The sequence below is a fragment of the Dendropsophus ebraccatus genome, chromosome 5 (genome assembly GCF_027789765.1).
Source record: "Dendropsophus ebraccatus isolate aDenEbr1 chromosome 5, aDenEbr1.pat, whole genome shotgun sequence".
In the NCBI taxonomy this organism is placed as follows: domain Eukaryota; kingdom Metazoa; phylum Chordata; class Amphibia; order Anura; family Hylidae; genus Dendropsophus; species Dendropsophus ebraccatus.
Window position 1 is genome coordinate 159,989,573 of NC_091458.1, and position 25,840 is coordinate 160,015,412.

The window sequence follows — 25,840 nt, forward strand, 5'->3', positions numbered from 1 at the left end:
TCCACTTGAAGACTTGAAATATTTTTGCCTGTTTTATTATACCTTTTTATAGTATTACAGTATTACCTCAGGTGTTTGAAGGAACCCATCACCATGTAAATGCTCCCTAAGCTATCAGCATCGTGTTATAGAGCAGGAGGAGCTGAGCGGATTGATATATATGTTATAGGGAAAAATTCTGTATAACTTGTCATTTTTTCTAATTGAAATTTGATATTTCCAGGCTAAAGAGTCCAATGCATTGAGTGACTCCGCCCACTGGACTCAACACAGAATGCAGGAAATCAATATACAAGTCACTAAATACTGAAACTTTTCCCATAAAGATAAATATCCCTCTGCTCAGCTCTTCCTGCTCTATAATAAGTTGGCGATAGATTAGATAGTAAAGTCTTGGTGACAGGTTCCCTTTTAGGTTTAAATATAGAGAAACGTGAACATTTTAAAACCCTCTTTATATGACAATCCTTAGTATTCTGCTTCATTGCAAACATCCCATGTGTTAAAGGGGTTTTCTAGCCAAACAGACAGGATAGCTTACCAGTCACTGCAGCTCGGCTTCTGCTTATGTGAATGGCAGCCGAGCTGCAGATAGAGGTCACCACTGCTGCCCCGTTCAGTGTGTAGTGTGAGCGCCAAACCACCAATCGGCAGGGGGCGCTGTGTGTCTGTTTTGCCCAGAAAACCCCTTTTAAGATGTGTAGTGAAGCGGTTGGCAGAACTGTAAGTACAAAGCTTCTCATGCTGTGCATGTATAACGGGTAAGTACAATTGTATTAGATATTTAATTTATTGGTCTTGAATGGGTTTTCTAGGAAATTCTATGAATTATTATTAATCAGTACAGAGTCAGTTGTTTTTCCCCATAAATTCTTAAACATTCTGTCTACATGCCTTTTCTGGGTGTTATGACTTCAACATTTAAAGGAGAATTCCAGTGATTTGAAAAACGTTGCATCTGGCAGGGAGGAACATGGCAAACAATCCCAACTCTCCTCTCCCCGCGCAGTAGCTGCGCCAGATTGCCGCTCCAGGAACCCCAATGCATAGCCCAGCCGGCGTCACGACCCTGTTGATAGACTGCCCGCTCTGTCAGTGACCTGGGCGGGACACCACTGCAGTCACTGATTGGCTGAGTGTGCAATCTGTCAGCCGAGTCGGGACTCCGTGAGGAAACGCATTCCCGCCAGGGGTCCCGGAGCCTGTGAATTTGTGCTTTGCGGCACGGGGGGCCTGCCAGCTGTGAAACTTCAAATGGCCGGACTTCTCCTTTGAAGCTTCTCTGCAAGAGACCGATTATGTGAAATGGTTTTATGACCTACAGAATATGACAATGTATGGAAAGGACGTCTGCAACATGACTTGTGTACATGTATGTGGTTTTATCATTTTTAAATTTTTTTATTTTAAAGCATTGGGCCTGCTATCAACTGAGTGTGTAATTGCACAGAATTGTTTGGTAGACCTCTACATCTTTGTGGATGTCGCTGGGATTGTTTATAAAAAAAAAAAACAAAGTGCCCAGACAACCACATTTCAGAGCAACCGGTGACTGGAATTTTAAATGTTTTATCGCCTCCCTTTGTCACATCTCGTTGTTCTGTTTAGGGAATATACCAGAAAATTGCTGCCAAAACGCTGCTGTGAATTTTAACTTATTTTTTGTAATAAAGTTTTGCTTTTTACAACCGATGTAGAGGCTTTTTTTTTTGTATTTTTATTGTGTCTTTTTTAAAGATTTTTAATTTTTTTTTTTTTTAAATACGTTATTAAAGGTTTTTTTAGAAATTGACTGGTTTTGATCACAAGCAGTATATTATTTTTTTTCCCTTTTTCTATGTTTTAATCAGTTATACCTATGGCTACTAGGTGTCTCTTTTCACTTCGCAAGTGTACAGCTGCTTCGTGTCCACATTCAGTAGCAGGGAATGCTTGCATTGTATGGTCAGCTCTCCTGTCACATAGCACCACAACCTCTGTAACCACACAGTGACATTATACTGACTGAATTGTTGCCTCCTGGCAAGCTTGCAGAGTTGATAATAGAATTAGCAAAAGTTAAATGCTCTCAGGTGATGATCAACCTGCATGATGAACACGCGTCTCTTTCCTTGCGTGAGCACAAAGGACTGGGACTTGTGTGTTTTGTTTTTAACAGAGAAAAGATTAAGAGGGAGCATGAAGCACAGTTTGGCCGTATGTAGAACATTGAATCAAACTTAGAAAAGTTTTATAAAAGAAATATAAGTATATCGCAAAACTGCCTGTGATCACAACCGATGCTGATTTCATAAAAAAAAAAAAACGGAGAGGTGCGCTTCAAACTCTCATTCTGTGATAATTCACATTAGTAGTTGGGGAAAAATCATTAAATTCCATGGTCTTCTAATATATTTTATTTATCTATTTTAGATACTGGAGGATGATCCATGGTGGAGACTTTCTCTCTCCGAGACTCTTCCATCCCTTATCCGTCGAAATGCCTTCTCTGATAGTTGTAGCAAGTGGGGCTCTGAGTCAGGCAAATCCAAAGTCCTTACTGCCTCCTCCACCCATTCTCTAGGGGATTCCGAAAAACCTGAAGAAACTAGCAGCCCTCCTCAATGGGCCGGTGGCTCTTCAAGCATCTCCCCCATCTGTCTCTTTCCTGCGACCTCATCCCGTGTTGGTGCAAAGGGTTCTAAAACTCCAGCGAGTAATAATCCCAAAACCGACATGGAAAAACTGTCATTAAAACGGACGCTGGAAGAGTCCAACTGCGGGCCTGCTGTGAAAAAGCCAAGGAGGACCTTTACCAGAAGTGGTGGGGTGACGGAGAGCACCTCTACTACCCCAAAGAGGAGGAGTGCAGACAGGGTGATAATGAGACGCAGTCTTAGAGGCCAGAAGAAGCTTGGACATCCTCTATTACATCAGCCCCGTAAAAGTATATGTGTGTGCTAAACGTTTTCAACTCTGGTTTTTATGGCTAATGATTAACTCCGAGGTGTGTTTTTTTTTTTTAATGCAATATACACAGTCGTCCTCCAGTTCTCGGTTAGTCAGCACTTCATAGTCAAGACTGATTTCAGCGAATGAATTCTGCACATTCTGACATACTGTGTCCTTCCAGCTGCAGGTGTATGGACCTTCATACCTGTAGATAGGTGCTACGAATAAGGGGTTTCTCCTATTTTCCTTTAATATTTTTATATATATATTTAAATATTCCATTTTAGGACCACTTGTCCAACGTGGTAGCTTATAGAGAAGATGTACATAAATGAACCTTTTTGCATTATCTTATTCTATAAATTAATTTTATATCCATTTTTACCATTTTAAAGTCAACTATCTTAGCATATTAGATTATTAGTCGATGGTTGAAACGGCGTTGCTTTTCATCAGACGTGTCGGCTCTTAGCTAAATCATGTTTCATTTTTAAAGCCATTATGCGTATATAACACTTGTCTAATAGGAAGCAGGTGAGCGCGCCAAACTTAGTGGACTTAGTATTAAGTAAATTATATACTTTTTTTTTTTTTTTTAAATGACCCTTTGGCCTTTGTCTTATCCCCAGGGGCCGGTACTTATATAAATCTAGGAATTTATACCCAGGAATCCAGAATTGATTAATTTGACAAGTAATGTACATTGCTAAACCAGTTGTAAAGGCTTCTCTGGCCCAAATGTTGTGTACATACAGTACTGTGTGTCTGTGTTGTGTATTATGTGCCCATGTTGTCTGGCTAAATCTTAATTTTCCATAACACAAGCACCTGTGCACATACTTTAAAAAAAAAAAAAATTTTGAATATATATTTTGTTAATCGACACAGTCACAAAAAGAAATTTTGATATGTCAGAGGGGGAAGAGTTGTGAGAAGTTTGCACAAAGCATTGTCACTCCCAGCTCTGTGTCACATGACTGATCCAGCCGTGAATGGGGCAGTCAAAATAAGAGAGGTGCATGGCGGTGTTCCTCCCAATCCTGCTCTTTCTCCTTTTGTCAGGTGTGCACACAAATGCTCTCAGAACACACTTAGTAGAGAGGCATGTGACTAGTTTATATTCCATGTAAACATAGCCTAAACTTGTTCAACAACTATTTGACTTTAGCTGCAGACCTTTTTTTTTACTTTATGTAATAAGTGGCTCATGTGGGTTGGTGATTGGTTAATTGGTCACTGGGCAAATTGTTTTGTTAAATATATTGAACATTTTTGGTCTTTCAACATTTTAAAACTTTGCAATCCTGCGGTTTTCGATCTGACCACTAAACCGATTCAGTAACCTCCCAAGTTAAAATTAAAGGGGTACTCCTGGGAAAATCTCTTAGAAATCAACTGATTTTAGAAAGTTATATAGATTTGTAATTTACTTCTATTTAGCAAATCCCCATAGAAAACCTCTCCTGCTCTGGACAGTTCCTGACATGGACAGAGGTGGCAGCAGAAAGCACTGTGTCAGACTGGAGAGACTACACCACTTCATGCAGGACATATAGCAGCTGATAAGTACTGGAAGACTGGAGATTTCAACTTTTTGAAACAAGTTGATTTTTTTTTAAAGAGTTTTTCTAGTTAACCCCCTTAATACTCAATACCCAACACAATAGATGATCATAGCTCACCTTCCTGTATAGTGACCGCTTACACTCATCATGCATAGACAACTTTTTCCCATAGCTGCCATTGAGTTCCTTTTAGTCTGTTTCTCATGACAATATGGCTGCTACCACAATAAGTTACAAAACAAACATATATACAATGTAAAAACAAAAATGTATTTAAAAAGTTATTCCAGGTATATGGTCGGGGATGGGCTGTTACATCATAAGGCAAACTCCCTGGCTCCAGTGCTGCAGCTGCGATCCTGCCGATCCATCCCCTGGTGTGGCCGCTTCCGGGGGCTGGGACGTTGCCGGCCAATCATCGGCTGAGGTGGGACACTACTGCAGCAATTGGTATAACAATATGAATTTTAGTTCTCTCTCCCACTGGTTGGTAGATATTGGTTATATGTTAAACATGTAATTTTGTGGTGTTTTTATTTTTTTTAATATAATTTTAATTGCGTTTTTAACACCTGAGAAACTAATTTGTATATACTTCAAGATATCCTTGCTGAACTTAAGTTATTTTACACTGCGGTAGTGGATGTCGGAACAGGTATTATTGCATACAACAGACCTTTGTACAAAATCTGAAATAAAATCACTCAACTTGTTGCTCTTCTTATTCCTCCTTTCTGACTCATAAGATCCGCACATAAACTATTTATAATGTAGGATTTCAGAGGGTGATTCCAAGAGAACTTCTAATGGGGGACACGGAAGCTTTCAGAAATATTCCGGCTGCCACGGTAACTGATCAGCATCTTGTGATACGTTTTGGAGGTTCAGATCCTGTCAATGTGATTCCACAATTGCTATCGACCATGGCATATAAAAGCATCACTATCTTCATAGAGAACTTTTAATCAGTCTCAGTATTCAGACCTGTACCGATCATCAGAAGAAGCGGGAGAAGACCGTGCTGCAGCTAATCAGTTGGACTCCATTGACCTTATACGCCTGACTGTAGAGCCAGGAGAGGGTTGTGCTTAGCGCGGCCGTCTCCCAGTCGCTACAGGTCTGAGCGCTCAGATCTGGACCAATCAAAACTTTTGACATGTCAAAAATTTCCTATGATGACATTGACCCAAATGAGTGGTGTCGGCTGCTGACAGCGGCCATCACTCACTTCGGAATAAGCTCGCTTCATAAAACTTGAAGAGAATCTGTCACCAAGACAATACTACCTAATCATTCACACAGGCAAAAAAGACAAATTTGGTAAACTCTTCTACAACACCATTCACACTAGACAGGAGCATGTTGCCATGACTGAAATTGTATACACACACACAAAAAAATTTAACAGCTCACCACTAATGGAAAGATACAGACCCAATACAGATATGAAAATCGCTAAAAGCAGACCCCCCCCTACTGCTTAAAAAAATATATATGTCCATAAAAATAACAATGCTCTTTGTTACCATTTGCAAATAGTGTAAACCACCCCACCACGATAAGGTGGCCTCATGCTGGGGCAGACCTGCGCTGTACTTTGCCTCTCCATGGCATATAATAAGCTTATGCTCTGGGTATGCAGGACCCAACTAATACTCACAGAAGTAATTACACCTCCTGGGTGGAGCGCACGACCAAGTAAAGCAGCCACTCTCCTCATCTGGAACACAGGCAAAAAAAGACAAATTTTCTCAGTTCTCCTACACCACCATTCACACTAAGCAGGAGCATGTTGCCATGGCTGATGCGGCGGATCCTGTACGTGTGAACGCACCCTTAAAAGGTTTATTCAGCGCTACAAAAACAATGCCTCCAGATCAGGTGTTGTTTGCAATTAGGCTCAATTTACTTCAATGGAACTGAATTTGAAACCCCACCCAATCTGGAGACTGAAGAGAGGGAAAAGTGGCCATGTTTTTGTAGCGCTGGATAACCCCTTATCCACACAGGGCCCTGTGGTCGTCTCGGGGACTTCAGAGGGGAGCCGCGCAGCGACCCCGCTCTGAACCGCCGTGGTCCCGGGTGCGGCATGTATCCCGGGACCCCGGCTATTAGCGGGCAAAGTTGACAGCTGCATCTGATTGCTTGCTGTCCCTCATACCTGGTGTTCTAGTGGGGTGGATCGCCCCCCCGGGGCATTGTCCCAGAGGAGCGATCCACACTTCCTCTGCTGGCCGGGGTCTGTGCCGTAATGGTGCTGATCCCAGCTCTGCACTCGGTTGTTTTCGGCTGCAGCAGCCGAAAGAAATCGAGTGCCTATCTCATTGATCTATGCTGTATAAGTATACAGCATGGATCTCACTGAGAGATCAGTGTGCATATACTAGAAGTCCCCCAGGGGGAATAACCCTAACCCCAGGGGGGGAATAACCCTAACCCCAGGGGGGGAATAACCCTAACCCCAGGGGGGGAATAACCCTAACCCAAGGGGGACTTCTAGTATATGAAATAAATAAAGTGTTTTTATTGATAAAAAGCCCCTTCCCCTAATAAAATTTTAAATCACCCCCCTTTTCCCATGTTATAAATAAACATATTTGGTATCACCGCGTGCGTAATCGCCCGAACTATTCATTTATTTCATTCCTGATCTCGCACAGTTTGATCGCATCAAATCCAGAAAAATTGTAATAAAAAGCGATCAAAAAGTCGCAGATGCGCAATCAAGGTACCGATAGAAAGAACTCATTATAGCGCAAAAAATGACACCTGATACAGCGCCATAGACCAAAGGATAAAAGCGCTATAAGCCGGGGAATGGAGCGATTTTAAGGAACATATTTATGTTAATGGTTTGAATTTTTTTACAGGCCATCAGATAATATAAAAGTTATACGTTACATATCAGTGTAATCATAACGACTTGAGGAACATATATAACAAGTCAGTTTTACTCCAGGGTGAACGGTGTAAAAACAAATACCCCGCAAATAAACAAAATGCGTTTTTTTTTTCAATTTCACCACACAGTTATTTTTTTCTGGTTTTGCAGTGTACTTTATGAAAAAATTCAGCCGTCATTGCAAAGTACAATTAGTGGCGCAAAAAATAAGGATAACGGCTCATGTGGGTTTCTAGGTGGAAAAATGCAAGTGCTATGTATGGCCTTATATACACGAGGAGGAAAAAAACAGAAGTGCAAAAATCAAAATTGGCCCTGTCCTCTAAGGCAGTGATTTTCAACCAGTGTGGCGTGGCACACTAGTGTGCCGCGACACATGGTCGGGTGTGCCGCGGGGAAAGTTCCCCAAACTATGGTGCCCCTGCAGATCGCCCCACTGCTGCTGTCCGCCTCACCTACTGGCCGCCTGTAGCGCCCGGACGTGCTCCTCCTATCCAATCAGCGGTGACTGGGAGCATGGTGCGCTGCGGCGCACCACGCTCCCGGTCTCCGCTGATTGGAGGAGCACGTCCGGGCCCTACGGGCGGCCAGTAGGTGAGGGGGATAGCAGCGGCAACCATCTCAGAGGAGGTGAAGAGGAAGGGGGGGGGAAGAGAAACCTGGGGATGGGGGAGAGAAGCATGGGGGAGAAACGGGGGGAGAGACGGGGAGAGAGACGGGGAGAGAAACCTGGGGATGGGGGAGATAAACAGCGGAGAGAAAAGTTTGGTGGAGAGAAGTATGGTGGAGAGAAGCAGGGGGGAGAAGTATGGTGGAGAGAAGCATGGGGGAGAGAAGCACAGGAGAGAAGTAGGGGGGAGAAGTATGGTGGAGAGAAGCACAGGAGAGAAGTATGGTGGAGAGAAGCACAGGAGAGAAGTATGGTGGAGAGAAGCACAGGGGGGGAGAAGAAAACAGGCCCAGGTTTCACACTGAGTATAAATACATTTAGAATCTATATTATTAACTATATGTATAATATGTACTGTTTTAGTGTCATTTTGTGCCACTTTGGTTGGTGGTGGGCCCCGGGATTTTTTAAGTATAAAAAGTGTGCCGCGGCTCAAAAAGGTTGAAAATCACTGGTCTAAGGGGTTAACTATATGTTGTGGTACAATTTCTGACCACTTTGGCCTCCACCAGCCCATTATACATGCTGGACAGCTGTCACTAACATCACACAGTACAATACTCCTCAGTATAGATGGGGTGGCTGGGGTCACTGTGACATCATACTGCCCCCATACACCTCAGTATAGATGATATAGCCGTCACTGTGACATCATACTGCCCCCCTACTCCTCAGTATAGATGGTATAGCTGTCACTGTGACATCATACTGCCCCCATACACCTCAGTATAGATGATATAGCCGTCACTGTGACATCATACTGCCCCCCTACTCCTCAGTATAGATGATATAGCCGTCACTGTGACATCATACTGCCCCCCTACACCTCAGTATAGATGGTATAGCTGTCACTGTGACATCATACTGCCCCCATACACCTCAGTATAGATGATATAGCCGTCACTGTGACATCATACTGCCCCCATACACCTCAGTATAGATGATATAGCCGTCACTGTGACATCATACTGCCCCCCTACTCCTCAGTATAAATGATATAGCTGTCACTGTGACATCATACTGCCCCCCTACTCCTCAGTATAGATGGGGTGGCTGGGGTCACTGTGACATCATACTGCCCCTTACTCCTCAGTATAGATGGGGTGGCTGTCACTGTGACATCATACTGCCCCCTACACCTCAGTATAGATGATATGGCTGTCACTGTGACATCATACTGCCCCCTACACCTCAGTATAGATGATATGGCTGTCACTGTGACATCATACTGCCCCCCTACACCTCAGTATAGATGATATGGCTGTCACTGTGACATCATACTGCCCCCCTACACCTCAGTATAGATGATATAGCTGTCACTGTGACATCATACTGCCCCCCTACACCTCAATATAGATGGGGTGGCTGTCACTGTGACATCAAACTGCCCCCCCTACTCCTCAGTATAGATGGAGTGGCTGTCACTATGACATCATACTGCCCCCTACACCTCAGTATAGATGGGGTGGCTGTCACTGTGACATCATACTGCCCCCCTACACCTCAGTATAGATGGGGTGGCTGTCACTGTGACATCATACTGCCCCCTACACCTCAGTATAGATGATATGGCTGTCACTGTGACATCATACTGCCCCCCTACACCTCAGTATAGATGGGGTGGCTGTCACTGTGACATCATACTGCCCCCCTACACCTCAGTATAGATGGGGTGGCTGTCACTGTGACATCATACTGCCCCCTACACCTCAGTATAGATGGGGTGGCTGTCACTGTGACATCATACTGCCCCCCTACACCTCAGTATAGATGGGATGGCTGTCACTGTGACATCAAACTGCCCCCCTACACCTCAGTATAGATGGGGTGGCTGTCACTGTGACATCAAACTGCCCCCCTTCACCTCAGTATAGATCAGTGATTTTCAACCTTTTTTGAGCCGCGGCACACTTTTTATACTTAAAAAATCCCGGGGCCCACCACCAACCAAAGTGGCACAAAATGACACTAAAACAGTACATATTATACATATAGTTAATAATATAGATTCTAAATGTATTTATACTCAGTGTGAAACCTGGGCCTGTTTTCTTCTCCCCCCTGTGCTGCTCTCCACCATACTTCTCCCCCCTGTGCTTCTCTCCTGTGCTTCTCTCCACCATACTTCTCCCCCCTGTGCTTCTCTCCTGTGCTTCTCTCCACCATACTTCTCTCCCCCCTGCTTCTCTCCACCATACTTCTCCCCCCTGTGCTTCTCTCCACCATACTTCTCTCCCCCCTGCTTCTCTCCACCATACTTCTCTCCCCCCTGCTTCTCTCCGCTGTTTCTCTCCCCCATCCCCATGTTTCTCTCCCCCCTGCTTCTCTCCACCATACTTCTCCCCCCTGTGCTTCTCTCCTGTGCTTCTCTCCACCATACTTCTCTCCCCCCCTGCTTCTCTCCACCATACTTCTCTCCCCCATCCCCATGTTTCTCTCCCCCCTGCTTCTCTCCACTATACTTCTCTCCCCCCTGCTTCTCTCCACTATACTTCTCTCCCCCCTGCTTCTCTCCACCATACTTCTCTCCCCCCTGCTTCTCTCCGCTGTTTCTGTCCCCCATCCCCATGTTTCTCTCCCCCCTGCTTCTCTCCACTATACTTCTCTCCACTATACTTCTCTCCCCCCTGCTTCTCTCCACTATACTTCTCTCCCCCCTGCTTCTCTCCACCATACTTCTCTCCCCCCTGCTTCTCTCCGCTGTTTCTCTCCCCCATCCCCATGTTTCTCTCCCCCCTGCTTCTCTCCACTATACTTCTCTCCCCCCTGCTTCTCTCCACCAAACTTCTCTCCCCCCTGCTTCTCTCCACTATACTTCTCTCCCCCCTGCTTCTCTCCACTATACTTCTCTCCCCCCTGCTTCTCTCCACCATACTTCTCTCCCCCCTGCTTCTCTCCACCATACTTCTCCCCCCTGTGCTTCTCTCCACCATACTTCTCTTCCCCCTGCTTCTCTCCACCATACTTCTCTCCCCCCTGCTTCTCTCCGCTGTTTCTCTCCCCCATCCCCATGTTTCTCTCCCCCCTGCTTCTCTCCACCATACTTCTCCCCCCTGTGCTTCTCTCCTGTGCTTCTCTCCACCATACTTCTCTCCCCCCTGCTTCTCTCCACCATACTTCTCTCCCCCATCCCCATGTTTCTCTCCCCCCTGATTCTCTCCACTATACTTCTCTCCCCCCTGCTTCTCTCCACTATACTTCTCTCCCCCCTGCTTCTCTCCACCATACTTCTCTCCCCCCTGCTTCTCTCCGCTGTTTCTGTCCCCCATCCCCATGTTTCTCTCCCCCCTGCTTCTCTCCACTATACTTCTCTCCACTATACTTCTCTCCCCCCTGCTTCTCTCCACTATACTTCTCTCCCCCCTGCTTCTCTCCCCCCTGCTTCTCTCCACCATACTTCTCTCCCCCCTGCTTCTCTCCGCTGTTTCTCTCCCCCATCCCCATGTCTCTCTCCCCCCTGCTTCTCTCCACTATACTTCTCTCCCCCCTGCTTCTCTCCACCAAACTTCTCTCCCCCCTGCTTCTCTCCACTATACTTCTCTCCCCCCTGCTTCTCTCCACTATACTTCTCTCCCCCCTGCTTCTCTCCACCATACTTCTCTCCCCCCTGCTTCTCTCCGCTGTTTCTCTCCCCCATCCCCATGTTTCTCTCCCCCCTGCTTCTCCCCATCCCCAGGTTTCTCTCCCCCATTGTTTTCTCCTGTTTCACAGGGGAACCATAGTTTGGGGAACTTTCCCCGCGGCACACCCGACCATGTGTCACGGCACACTGGTTGAAAATCACTGGTATAGATGATATAGCTGTCACTGTGACATCATACTGCCCCCCTACTCCTCAGTATAGATGATATAGCTGTCACTGTGACATCATACTGCCCCCCTATCACCATCACCATCTATAACACCTCAGGGGGAGCTACAAGTACCATCATCACCATCTATAACACCTCAGGGAACTACAAGTACCATCATCACCATCTATAACACCGCAGGAGAACTACAAGTATCATCATCACCATCTATATCACCTCAGGGCGAACTACAAGTACCATCATCACCATCTATAACACCTCAGGGGGAACTACAAGTATCATCATTACCATCTATAACACCTCAGGGAACTACAAGTACCATCATCACCATCTATGACACCGCAGGAGAACTACAAGTATCATCATCACCATCTATATCACCTCAGGGCGAACTACAAGTACCATCATCACCATCTATAACACCTCAGGGCGAACTACAAGTATCATCATTACCATCTAACACTTCAGGGAGAACTACAAGTACCATCATCACCATCTATATCACCTCAGGGCGTACTACAAGTATCATCATCACCATCTATAACACCTCAGGGAGAACTAAAAGTACCATCATCACCATCTATAACACCCCAGGGGGAACTACAAGTATCACCATCACCATCTATAACACCTCAGGGAACTACAAGTACCATCATCACCATCTATAACACCTCAGGGAACTACAAGTACCATCATCACCATCTATAACACCTCAGGGGGAGCTACAAGTACCATCATCACCATCTATAACACCTCAGGGAACTACAAGTACCATCATCACCATCTATAACACCGCAGGAGAACTACAAGTATCATCATCACCATCTATATCACCTCAGGGCGAACTACAAGTACCATCATCACCATCTATAACACCTCAGGGGGAACTACAAATACTATCATCACCATCTATAGCACCTCAGGGAGAACTACAAGTACCATCATCACCATCTATAACACCTCAGGGCGAACTACAAGTATCATCATTACCATCTAACACTTCAGGGAGAACTACAAGTACCATCATCACCATCTATATCACCTCAGGGCGTACTACAAGTATCATCATCACCATCTAACACCTCAGGGAGAACTACTAGTACCATCATCACCATCTATATCACCTCAGAGCATACTACAAGTACCATCATCACCATCTATAACACCTCAGGGGAAACTACAAATACCATCATCACCATGTATAACACCTCAGGGCGAACTACAAGTATCATCATCACCATCTATATCACCTCAGGGCAAACTACAAGTACCATCATCACCATCTATAACACCTCAGGGAGAACTAAAAGTACCATCATCACCATCTATAACACCTCAGGGCGAACTACAAGTATCACCATCACCATCTATAACACCTCAGGGAGACTACAAGTATCACCATCACCATCTATAACACCTCAGTGTGAACTACAAGTATCATCATCACCATCTAACACCTCAGGAGGAACTACAAGTATCATCACCATCTACATCACCTCAGGGGGTCTACAAGTACGATCATCACCATTTATAACACCTCAGGAGAACTACAAGTACCATCATCACCATCTATAACACCTCAGAGAGAACTACAAGTACCATCATCACCATCTATAACACTGTAGAAGAACTACAAGTATCATCATCACCATCTATAACACCTCAGGGGGTCTACAAGTACGATCATCACCATTTATAACACTTCAGGAGAACTACAAGTACCACCATCCCCAACCACCTAGGTGCAGTCCCCTCTATAACCTCTGTGGCTGAATTTACCTCAGGGAGGAAGAGTTATTAGCACTCGGCCTGTGACAGGATATTCCTCCATTTATTCAGCATACCCCTCCATCCTCCCGGACATCACCCCTCACTCCAGGCGACTATATACATACAGGCTGCTACATATATACAAGCTGCTACATATATACAGGCGGCTACCTATATACAGGCGGCTACCTATATACAGGTGGCTACACACATACAAGCTGCTACCTATATACAGGCGGCTACGTATATACAGGCGGCTACCTATATACAGGTGGCTACACACATACAAGCTGCTACCTATATACAGGCGGCTACGTATATACAGGCGGCTACCTATATACAGGCGGCTACAGACTTATAATACAAATGTTACAATTTCACTACAGTATATCTGTTCTTACTAATTATTGCCCATTTGTGAAGGAGAATGAACTGTGGCTTACCAGCATCTGATCAGCCCTCAGTATAGATGGGCTATCTGTGACGTCACGCTGCTGATCCCCCCCCCCCCCTCAGTATAGATGGGCTATCTGTGACGTCACGCTGCTGATCCCCCCCCCTCCCCTCAGTATAGATGGGCTATCTGTGACGTCACGCTGCTGATCCCCCCCCCTCCCCTCAGTATAGATGGGCTATCTGTGACGTCACGCTGCTGATCCCCCCCCCCCTCCCCTCAGTATAGATGGGCTATCTGTGACGTCACGCTGCTGATCTCCCCCCCCCCCCCCTCAGTATAGATGGGCTATCTGTGACGTCACGCTGCTGATCTCCCCCCCCCCCCCCTCAGTATAGATGGGCTATCTGTGACGTCACGCTGCTGATCTCCCCCCCCCCCCCCCCTCAGTATAGATGGGCTATCTGTGACATCATGACAATGGGAAACCTTTACTAAAAGTGTTGCACCAGGTTGGTATTCCATGGTTCAGAACACATCTCTCCCTGCACTACATGTACCAGCAGACCTCTCTCCCTGCACTACAAGTACCAGCAGACCTCTCTCTCCCTGCACTACAAGTACCAGCAGACATCTCTCCCTGCACTACAAGTACCAGCAGACCTCTCTCTCCCTGCACTACAAGTACCAGCAGACCTCTCTCTCCCTGCACTACAAGTACCAGCAGACCTCTCTCTCCCTGCACTACAAGTACCAGCAGACCTCTCTCTCCCTGCACTACAAGTACCAGCAGACCTCTCTCTCCCTGCACTACAAGTACCAGCAGACCTCTCTCTCCCTGCACTACAAGTACCAGCAGACCTCTCTCCCTCCCTGCACTACAAGTACCAGCAGACCTCTCTCTCCCTGCACTACAAGTACCAGCAGACCTCTCTCTCCCTGCACTACAAGTACCAGCAGACCTCTCTCTCCCTGCACTACAAGTACCAGCAGACCTCTCTCTCCCTGCACTACAAGTACCAGCAGACCTCTCTCTCCCTGCACTACAAGTACCAGCAGACCTCTCTCCCTGCACTACAAGTACCAGCAGACCTCTCTCCCTCCCTGCACTACAAGTACCAGCAGACCTCTCCCTGCAGCACTACATGTACCAGCTGACCTCTCTCCCTGCAGCACTACAAGTACCAGCAGACCTCTCCCTCCCTGCACTACAAGTACCAGCAGACCTCTCTCTCCCTGCACTACAAGTACCAGCAGACCTCTCTCCCTGCACTACAAGTACCAGCAGACCTCCCTCCCTGCACTACATGTACCAGCAGACCTCTGAGGAGCCGGGAGGCCGCAGGCAGCCATCCGGCCAGTGCACCGTCCCCCCCAGAACACGTGTACTCAGCCGCAGACATCTTCTCGCGAGAGGATGAGATGTAAACAAAAGACCGAGGACGGCGCTGAAGAGTCTGAAGTCCTGAGAGAAGTGACGGGGCCGGTGACCGGTGACCGGTGACGTCACGGCGCACTCCCGGGCCCCCCCGCCTCTCCGGCCCGGCGACCTGTGTGCGGGATCACTCACATATCGCCCCACGTCATGAGCGCGGCGGACACGCCCCTCGGCTACTGATTGGCTGGCAGTTTGTGATTGATTCCGGCGTTAGGGGACATTCTGATCAGCGATTGGTCGGAGCTGCTGTTCCGCTTTCCTTGTTGCTGTATTTGTGTATGAGCTGCTGACTGACTGACTGACTGACTGAGGAGGAGAGGAGGAGAGGAGGCTACTGGTGCCAGCTGGGAGCGAGGTAAACACTGAGGGGCATCACACAGGGGCATCACACAGGGGCATCAAACTGAGGGGTACACACAGGGGCATCAAACTGAGGGGTACACACAGGGGCATCACACAGGGGCATCACACAGGGGCATCACACTGAGGGGTACACACAGGGGTACACACAGGGGCATCACACTGAGGGGTACACACAGGGGTACACACAGGGGCATCACACAGGGGCATCACACAGGGGCATCACACAGGGGCATCACACTGAGCGGTACACACAGGGGCATCACACGGGCATCACACTGAGCGGTACACACAGGGGCATCACACAGGGGCATCACACTGAGGGGTACACACAGGGGCATCACACTGAGGGGTACACACAGGGGCGTCACACTGAGGGGTACACACAGGGGCGTCACTCTGAGGGGTACACACAGGGGCGTCACACTGAGGGGTACACACAGGGGCGTCACACTGAGGGGTACACACAGGGGCATCACACTGAGGGGTACACACAGGGGCATCACACAGAGGGGTACACACAATGGCGTCACACTGAGGGGTACACACGGGCATCACACTGAGGGGTACACACAGGGGCATCACACTGAGGGGTACACACAGGGGCATCACACTGAGGGGTACACACAGGGGCGTCACACTGAGGGGTACACACAGGGGCGTCACACTGAGGGGTACACACAGGGGCGTCACACTGAGGGGTACACATAGGGGCGTCACACTGAGGGGTACACACAGGGGCGTCACTCTGAGGGGTACACACAGGGGCGTCACACTGAGGGGTACACACAGGGGCGTCACACTGAGGGGTACACACAGGGGCATCACACTGAGGGGTACACACAGGGGCATCACACAGAGGGGTACACACAATGGCGTCACACTGAGAGGTACACACAGGGGCGTCACACTGGGGGGTACACACAGGGGCATCACACCGAGGAGTACACACAGGGGCATCACACTGAGGAGTACACACAGGGGCATCACACTGAGGGGTACACACAGGGGCGTCACACTGAGGAGTACACACAGGGGCATCACACTGAGGAGTACACACAGGGGCATCACACTGAGGAGTACACACAGGGGCATCACACTGAGGGGTACACACAGGGGCATCACACAGGGGCAGGCAGGCACTCAGCTGGGTGCGAGGTAAACACTGAGGGGTACACACAGGGGCATCACACAGGGGCAGGCAGGCACTCAGCTGAGCCATGTGGGTGTAGTGGGCACCGCATGCAGACATCGTGCCCACCTCTCCGCATAGCCATGAGTGGTAACCAGGGGCCCAGAGAAGTCCTCGCACTGACCACCCCCGGGCTGGCACACACATTGTTACCTCTCTGGTGCTGGGCATGTGTGAGCGGGGGCACACCGGCAGCTGCCCCTGTACCAGGTACCAACTCTTCTTCTACAGTCCATGGAGTGCGCCATAGTGTTAGTGTCCCTGCAGGTGTCCGTAATATGGAGGAGGCTTTAGCTTTACTACAGAAGTGTCCAAACAATGGAGACTGCAAATCAATGTCTCCAAATATAAAGAAATGCACTTGGGGAGGAGGAATCCTCTATCCGGGTATCATATCGGCTGTTCTGTGTTGGCAAAGACTTCAGAAGAGAAGGATTTAGGGGCAGTTATTTCTGACAGCCTTAAAATGAGTCACCAGTGTAACCATACGATAGGGAGAGCAGGCGTAACTAGGATTCATGGGGCCCCATAGCAAGAATCTGTACAGGGCCCCATGAATCCTGTACACCCCTGCATCTCCACTGTACTCCCATGGCCTGGCGCAGTCCTGCAGTGTTCCGTTCTCCCTGATCCCTGGCGCATGAATGACTTCTCTGCTGCACTGGGGAGCAGGGAGAACGAGCGGCGAGGGACCGTGCCTCGCCGTGTGCATTGGGGGGGGGACAGCAATCTTGTGACTGGAGGTGCAGTGCTATCTTTAGCGGCTGTGGGTGCTGTGAGCCGAAGCCACGATGGAGGAAGACCACGATTCGATGGGGGAGGGCCTGCTGCACGGGCCCTGTAGCAGTTCTATGGTCTGCCTCCATGGTAGCTACACCACTCGTGTGAGGCAAAAACATATCAGGAAAGATTTAAAGGAGTATTGTTAGCTGCCAAGAATTCAGTTCAGCACCACTGCGTCCATTCTCACTTCCTGGTTCAGTGCGGGGGGAGTGAGGACAGGAAGCTGCGGTCCTGAGCTGAATCAGCTCGGCATCACTGTCTCCCACTGAGGGACAGTCCAAGCCCTGGAGATGTGTGTGTAACCTCAGAGGGAGACATAGAAGGGAGTGAAGCTGTATTGTCGATATCTTCCCAGTGGGTTACTATTAGGGTTACTATCACTTGTGTGGGGTACTGTTGTCCTTTCAATTTTTTTTTTATATTCCTACTATTATAAAGAAAATAATAAAGGGCCTATTCTTATCTAACCACACTCTTCTGGGGTCCTCCTGCAGCGTCTTCCCCGCTGATTGCTCCTGCCAGCACATGTGAGACACAAAGGCGGAGGTAGCAGTCCTGCTGCTGGGTTGTTGCCCTCCTATGGCCTCCTCCACGTCTCCTGGTGTACTGGCCTGTCTCTTGGTAGCACCTCCATCCTCTGGACACTAAGGCCTCCTCCATGTCTCCTGGTGTACTGGCCTGTCTCCTGGTAGCCTCCAGCCTCTGGACACTACAGCCTCCTCCATGTCTCCTGGTGTACTGGCCTGTCTCCTGGTAGTCTCCAGCCTCTGGACACTACGGCCTCCTCCACGTCTCCTGGTGTACTGGCCTGTCTCCTGGTAGCCTCCATCCTCTGGACACTACAGCCTCCTCCATGTCTCCTGGTGTACTGGCCTGTCTCCTGGTAGCCTCCATTCTCTGGACACTACGGCCTCCTCCACGTCTCCTGGTGTACTGGCCTGTCTCCTGGTAGCCTCCATCCTCTGGACACTACGGCCTCCTCCATGTCTCCTGGTGTACTGGCCTGTCTCCTGGTAGCCTCCATCCTCTGGACACTATCGCCTCCTCCACGTCTCCTGGTGTACTGTCCTGTCTCCTGGTAGCCTCCATCCTCTGGACACTACGGCCTCCTCCACGTCTCCTGGTGTGCTGGCCTGTCTCCTGGTAGCCTCCAGCCTCTGGACACTACGGCCTCCTCCACGTCTCCTGGTGTACCGTCCTGTGTCCTGGTAGCCTCCATCCTCTGGACACTACGGCCTCCTCCACGTCTCCTGGTGTACTGGCCTGTCTCCTGGTAGCCTCCATCCTCTGGACACTACGGCCTCCTCCACATCTCCTGGTGTACTGGCCTGTCTCCTGGTAGCCTCCATCCTCTGGACACTACGGCCTCCTCCATGTCTCCTGGTGTACTGACCTGTCTCCTGGTAGCCTCCATCCTCTGGACACTACGGCCTCCTCCACGTCTCCTGGTGTACTGACCTGTCTCCTGGTAGCCTCCATCCTCTGGACACTACGGCCTCCTCCACGTCTCCTGGTGTGCTGGCCTGTCTCCTGGTAGCCTCCAGCCTCTGGACACTACGGCCTCCTCCACGTCTCCTGGTGTACCGTCCTGTGTCCTGGTAGCCTCCATCCTCTGGACACTACGGCCTCCTCCACGTCTCCTGGTGTACTGACCTGTCTCCTGGTAGCCTCCATCCTCTGGACACTACGGCCTCCTCCACGTCTCCTGGTGTGCTGGCCTGTCTCCTGGTAGCCTCCATCCTCTGGACACTACGGCCTCCTCCACGTCTCCTGGTGTACTGGCCTGTCTCCTGGTAGCACCTCCATCCTCTGGACACTACGGCCTCCTCCGCGTCTCCTGGTGTACTGGCCTGTCTCCTGGTAGCCTCCATCCTCTGGACACTACGCTGACAGACACAGCAAACCTTCTTGCCACAGTTCACATTGATGTGCCATCCTGGATGAGCTGCACTACCTGAGCCACTTGTGTGGGTTTTAGACACTGCCTCATGTCACCTCTAGGCCTGAGAGCAATGACAAAATGCAAAAGTGACCAACAGCCATAAAGTATGAGAACAGAGAAATGGTCTGTGGTCCCCACCTGCAGGACCATTCCTTTATAGGGGGTGTCTTGCTTATTCACCGATCATTTCTACCTGTTGTCTGTTCCATTTGCACAATAGTAGAAATTGATTGTTAATCAGTGTTGCTTCATAACTGGACAGGTTGATTTTGCAGAAGGGTGATTGACTTGCAGTTACATTTTGTTGTTTAAGCGTTCCCTTTATTTTTTTGAGCAGTGTATATTGTGGCCATGAGCTTTTACTATTACCCCTTCTATGGTCTCTTTTCCAGTAGATTACATTTTATTTCATGCTTTAGTTACAGGCTTTGCTGAACACCATTGTGTGTGTTATAGTGCGTTTAGACGGAATGATAATCAGTCGAATTTTTGCAATAACGATGGCATTTGAGTGATAATCATCTCGTGTAAACACTGTAAACGATCAAGTGACGAGCGATCGCTCATCGTGATCTTTCAACATGTTCTCAAATCGTCGTTGGATGTTCGCAGAAAATTAGCAGATTGCTTTGTCTTTCACCGATTCACCCTATGTGTGAGATAGGCTTAAGCGTTCACTAACAATTTTTGAAAATGATATATAGTTCCGTCTAAATGCTTATCGTTATAAAAAACACATCGTTACTTCGAAATCGCTGGGCGTTGGGCGAATTATCGCTCTGTGTAAAAGGACCATTACACCTTAGGTAGTTTCTCTTGCTATATTCCAGCTCTTATACATAGTTCAGGTCAGTAGCTATCAGTCCTTGGCCGCAGTAATGTTCCAGGCCGCCAAACACTTTATAAATATCTGCCTAAGTATTTGGCCCGGCTATCGGTCACCTGTTTTCTCAGTTGTGGACTGGATTTCTTTGCAGCATTGATTCCATCCATTATTTGGCAGCGCTCTGTCTCCTATGGCCACATTATGATATTCTGTGTTATAATATGATGAGAAGTTGGACAGACGCTAGTTTTCAAGGGTTGTAGAATATATGAAGCCTTGTTCACATGTTCAGATGCTATTTTTGTAGAATATGACGTAAAACCATCACAACTTATACCACACCATACCCATACTCAATCCATTCATGTTAAGGCCATGTTCACACAATGTTAACAGCCGTTGTTTACCGTACTTTGGCGGCCATTATTGCTGGTCCATCATTCAGGTTAAGACGGCCACTTTTAAAACACTTTTGGGTGTGGCTAGTAAGAATTTAAATTGGATTTAAGTTAAAAAAAAAAAAAAAAAGTTGAATGACGGACAGAAAATAAAACTCTGTGTGACCAACAAAAAAATAGCATTTTTCTGTTTGCAAAATAACGACAACAAATAAATGTACGACGGCAGGAACTGTCCAGAGCAGCAGCAAATCCCCATAGAAAACCTCTTCTGCTCTGGACATGATGAAACACTCCATTGTTCTGAACTGGCTGTTGTCTTTTTTTTTTTTTTTTTTTTTTTTTTTTGTGTTTTCCCCATATACCCCGCTCCATTGAGCAGCCCACCTTCCTCTATATCAGTGTTTCTCAACTCCAGTCCTCAAGACCCACCAACAGGTCATGTTTTGCGGATATCCCATACAAGGAACAGCTGTGGCAGTTGCTGGTGCCCTGGCTATAATTATATCATCTGTGAAATCCTCAAAACATGACCATGAACGGACCACAGGACAGATCTTGGATTAAAAGCAGCTATCTGAAGGTACAAGTGGTTTGGGGGGGACAGATTGTGGGTACGGAGTCGCTTTAAAAGGACCAGCTAACATCGTTTCAGTGATTGCTCCATTAACACAGGTGTGGGTGTTGATGAGGACAGGGCTGGAGATCAATCTGTCATCATTAAGTAAGAATGACACCACTGGACACTTTAAAAGGAGGCTGGTGCTTGGCATCCTTGTTTCTCTTCTGTTAACCATGATTATCTCTAAAGAAACACGTGCAGTCATCATTGCACTGCACAAAAATGACCAAACAGGGAAGAGTATCGCAGCTAGAAAGATTGCACCTCAGTCACCAATCTATCGCATCATCAAGTACTTCAAGGAGAGAGGTTCCATTGTTGCCAAAAAGGCTCCAGGGCGCCCAAGAAAGACCAGGACCGTCTCTTAAAAGTGTTTCAGCTGCGGGATGGGGCTACCAGCAGTGCAGAGCTTGCTCAGGAATGGCAGCAGGCAGGTGTGAGGACATCTGCACTGTGACTGCGGAGACTCTTGGAGCAAGGCCTGGTCTCATGGAGGGCAGCAAAGAAGCCACTTCTCTCCAGAAAAAACATCAGGGACAGACTGATATTCTGCAAAAGGTGCAGGGAGTGGACTGCTGAGGACTGGGGGAAAGGTCCAAGGAGGGGACTGCTGAGGACTGGGGGAAAGGTCCAGGGAGTGGACTGCTGAGGACTGGGGGAAAGGTCCAGGGAGTGGACTGCTGAGGACTGGGGGAAAGGTCCAGGGAGTGGACTGCTGAGGACTGGGGGAAAGGTCCAGGGAGTGGACTGCTGAGGACTGGGGGAAAGGTCCAGGGAGTGGACTGCTGAGGACTGGGGGAAAGGTCCAGGGAGTGGACTGCTGAGGACTGGGGGAAAGGTCCAGGGAGTGGACTGCTGAGGACTGGGGGAAAGGTCCAGGGAGTGGACTGCTGAGGACTGGGGGAAAGGTCCAGGGAGCGGACTGCTGAGGACTGGGGGAAAGGTCCAGGGAGCGGACTGCTGAGGACTGGGGGAAAGGTCCAGGGAGTGGACTGCTGAGGACTGGGGGAAAGGTCCAGGGAGGGGACTGCTGAGGACTGGGGGAAAGGTCCAGGGAGCGGACTGCTGAGGACTGGGGGAAGGTTCAGGGAGCGGACTGCTGAGGACTGGGGGAAAGGTCCAGGGAGTGGACTGCTGAGGACTGGGGGAAAGGTCCAGGGAGAGGACTGGGGGAAAGGTCCAGGGAGTGGACTGCTGAGGACTGGGGGAAAGTCATTGTCTCTGATGAATCCCCTTTCCGATTGTTTGGGACATCTGGGAAACAGCTTATTGGGAAAAGACGAGGTGAGCGCTACCACCAGTCTTGTCTCATGCCGACTGTAACCGGCATCCTGAAACCATTCATGTGTGAGGTTGCTTCTCAGCCAAGGGAATCGTCTCTCTCACAGTTTTGCCTAAAAACACATTCATGAATAAAGAATAGGACCAGAACGTCCTCCAAGAGCAACTTCTCCCAACCGTCCGAGAGCAGCTTGGCCATCAACAATGCCTTTTCCAGCATGATGGAGCACCTTGCCATAAAGCAAAGGTGATAACTAAATGGCTCAGGGAAAAAAACATAGAGATTTGGGTCCATGGCCTGGAAACTCCCCAGATCTTAATCCCATTGAACTTGTGGTCAATCATCAAGAGACAGGTGGACAAACAAAAACTAACAAATTCTGACAAAATGCAAGCACTGATTGTGCAAGAATGGACGGCTATCAGTCAGGATTTGGTGCAGAAGTTGTATGAGAGCAGCCGGGGAGAATTGCAGAGGTCCTGAAGAAGAAGCCGCAACACTGCAAATATTATAGACTTGCTGCAGTAACTCATTGTAACTGTCAGTATAAACTTCTGTCACTCCTAATATGATTGTAATTATATTTCTGTATGTGATAAAAACATCTGACAAACACAGAAAAACCAGAGGGCAGAGGATCATGGGAAAATAGAAGATTTGTGTCATTCTCAAAACTTTTGGCCATGACTGTATGTGGTACAGATGGTTCCACAGGTGTGGGTGACTGTGGTCTCCAGGTAGATATAGTCACCCTCATTCTTTTATCCGTATTGAATAATCTCCGGGCTGGCGTCCTCTTAGTACATTGAAGCAATGTCTCATTACGGACGCAGCATGTCTGCTCTTTGTTTTATTCATGTAGTGTCATGAGTCAGATGACTTTTCTAGGCCGGCTACATAGCTTCATGTGTATAACCCTATCATTAGTTATTGCTTTGCTGAACTGTAATGGCCGACTATTCCCAGGACTAGAATCTGAATACGGACGACACTGCTTTGTAACAAGGGGGACATTACTAATCAATCAATTGTATTATTTGCTGTTTATAAAAGAAACTTATTCCAAGTTGCTTCCTCTTGACTTACTGGATCAGTTTCAGGATTCTTAATGTCTCGGGATATGTTCACACCTCGCTGACTTTTTGCCTGTTTTGTTGCAGATTTGGTGCAGATTTTGACTTCCCTATTGAAGTTCTTTATGGAATGTTAACACATTGTATGTCACAGAATGGCTGGTCTCAGAAAAGATGATCCCGGCCGTTACTGCAGTACCGGCCGGATCATCCTTAGCGCCGCTGAGTTCGCTGCTCGCTCCATAGTGTGCACCCACAGGGTTTTCTGACGTGTCAGTTTCTCGCGGTGCTGCTAGGGATCCCGGCCGGAGTGTATACCATGTGTATACACTCCCGTTGGGATTCCCTCAGCCTGCAGCACAACATATGTACCGCAGCCGTTGGCTGTTGTGATTGCCGCAGAACTTACGTTGTATGAACATGGCCTAAATCTGCACATGTAAAACATATGCAACATCAGGTACAAATGTAACATCAGGTACATTGGTTTTTTTTGTTTTTTTTTTAACCTTAGCCACACGGAGTTGTGTGTATGGACCCTTAAGCTGTTATTTTGGGGAAACAAGTCTTTTTTGATAAATGAGGTGATTTACAAATATGTTAGAAATCCCATGGAGGGAAGGTGTTGGAAATGAGAGTGACCATTTAAAGTAACTGATAAATTTATTTTGGCCATTTGTTATAGGGGTCTATTCACTTCTACATTACGGGGGACATCTATCAAGATTGGCCTGAGTCCCCTTTTTCCCATCTGGATTTACTAAGAGACGTGCCCCCCCCACCCCCGCTCGTCCATCAGGTGAGTGGGGAATACGGCTGGCTAAGGGGTGAATCTGCCCCATTTCCATGGTGTCCATTGATAAATGTGCCCCTACCTCTGTATTGTGTAATTGTGCTTGCTTTCTCTAAACCTGTGCATGAGGTTACGCTACCAACTCCGACTCCTTATTTATTTGCTTTCTGTAGAGTGTCCTACCATGTATTTCAATACTTTCAAAAAGTCGCAACCTTGAGTCAATGATGTATATTTATTTTCCGATGTCTCATTTTACTCACACAGCTGTTTTGTATTAGAGGTTGGAAGTTGTTTTGTTTTATATTTATATGGGAGGAAAAAATGTAATAATAAGAATAATAATAATTATATGTAAAAAAATAAATAAGGAAATAAAGGTTCTGGCCACAGAATTTTGGGACATGGTGGTTATATTGGGATCTTGTTTAGAGAGTGGGGATAATGATTCATGTGGCTGCTAAACATTTCCCCCAACTGCTTGTACCGTCAGCTGCTTTTAATCCAAGATCTGTCCTGGAGTCCGTTCGGCAGGTGACGCTGTTATTGTCCTAAAAAACAACTTTTAAACTTGCAGCCCTGTGCCAGATTGGCGTGGCCTAGAGTACCCATGTCCTAGGCCTGCACCGCCTCTACATCCCTCCTCCCTGCCCTCCTAATTATTAAAAATGCCCCTGGAACATTTTCTCCTATTTATCAGCTGTCTGAACACGGCACATGAGCTGGATCATTAAGGCACCTGTGCAGTGATCAGACAAGTGATGAATAGGAAAAGAGGGTGGGGAGGTGGGAGGGGTGTCACAATCCTAGGGCATAGACACTCTAGGCCACGCCAGTTTGACACAGGGCTGCAAGTTTAAAAAGTTGTTTTTTAGGACAATAACTACATCACCTGCCGAGGGGACCCCAGGACAGATCTTGGATTAAAAGCAGCTATCCAAAGGTACAAGTGGTTTGGGGGGTCAGATTGTGAGTACAGATTTGCTTTAAATTGCCCGTCTGGGGTAGTTGTGCTGTATCCACAGTATGCACAGGATAGGCCCTAGGGCTCGCAGCACCATTCAGTGAGGATTTCGGGGGCCCCATT

At 47.8% G+C, this 25,840-nt stretch overlaps 2 protein-coding genes across 4 annotated transcripts in view; both read left to right on the plus strand.

The window, feature by feature from the left end:
- The window catches only part of PPM1D (protein phosphatase, Mg2+/Mn2+ dependent 1D), a 28,364-nt gene extending 23,148 nt beyond the window's left edge, over positions 1 to 5,216 (plus strand). Inside the window, exon 6 of the mRNA XM_069971779.1 lies at positions 2,413 to 5,216. Coding sequence (XP_069827880.1) covers positions 2,413 to 2,943 — 531 coding nt within the window. The 3' untranslated portion in view covers positions 2,944 to 5,216. The remainder of the gene's footprint in view (positions 1 to 2,412) is intronic.
- Positions 5,217 to 15,582: 10,366 nt separating this feature from the next.
- Positions 15,583 to 25,840, plus strand: part of BCAS3 (BCAS3 microtubule associated cell migration factor) — a 657,814-nt gene continuing 647,556 nt past the window's right edge. Inside the window, exons 1-2 of one of the 3 annotated variants that reach the window (XM_069971782.1) lie at positions 15,583 to 15,837; positions 24,646 to 24,759. The gene's annotated coding sequence lies outside the window, so the exon portion shown is untranslated. The remainder of the gene's footprint in view (positions 15,838 to 24,645; positions 24,760 to 25,840) is intronic. The other 2 variants (XM_069971780.1, XM_069971781.1) reach the window with 2 other exon arrangements.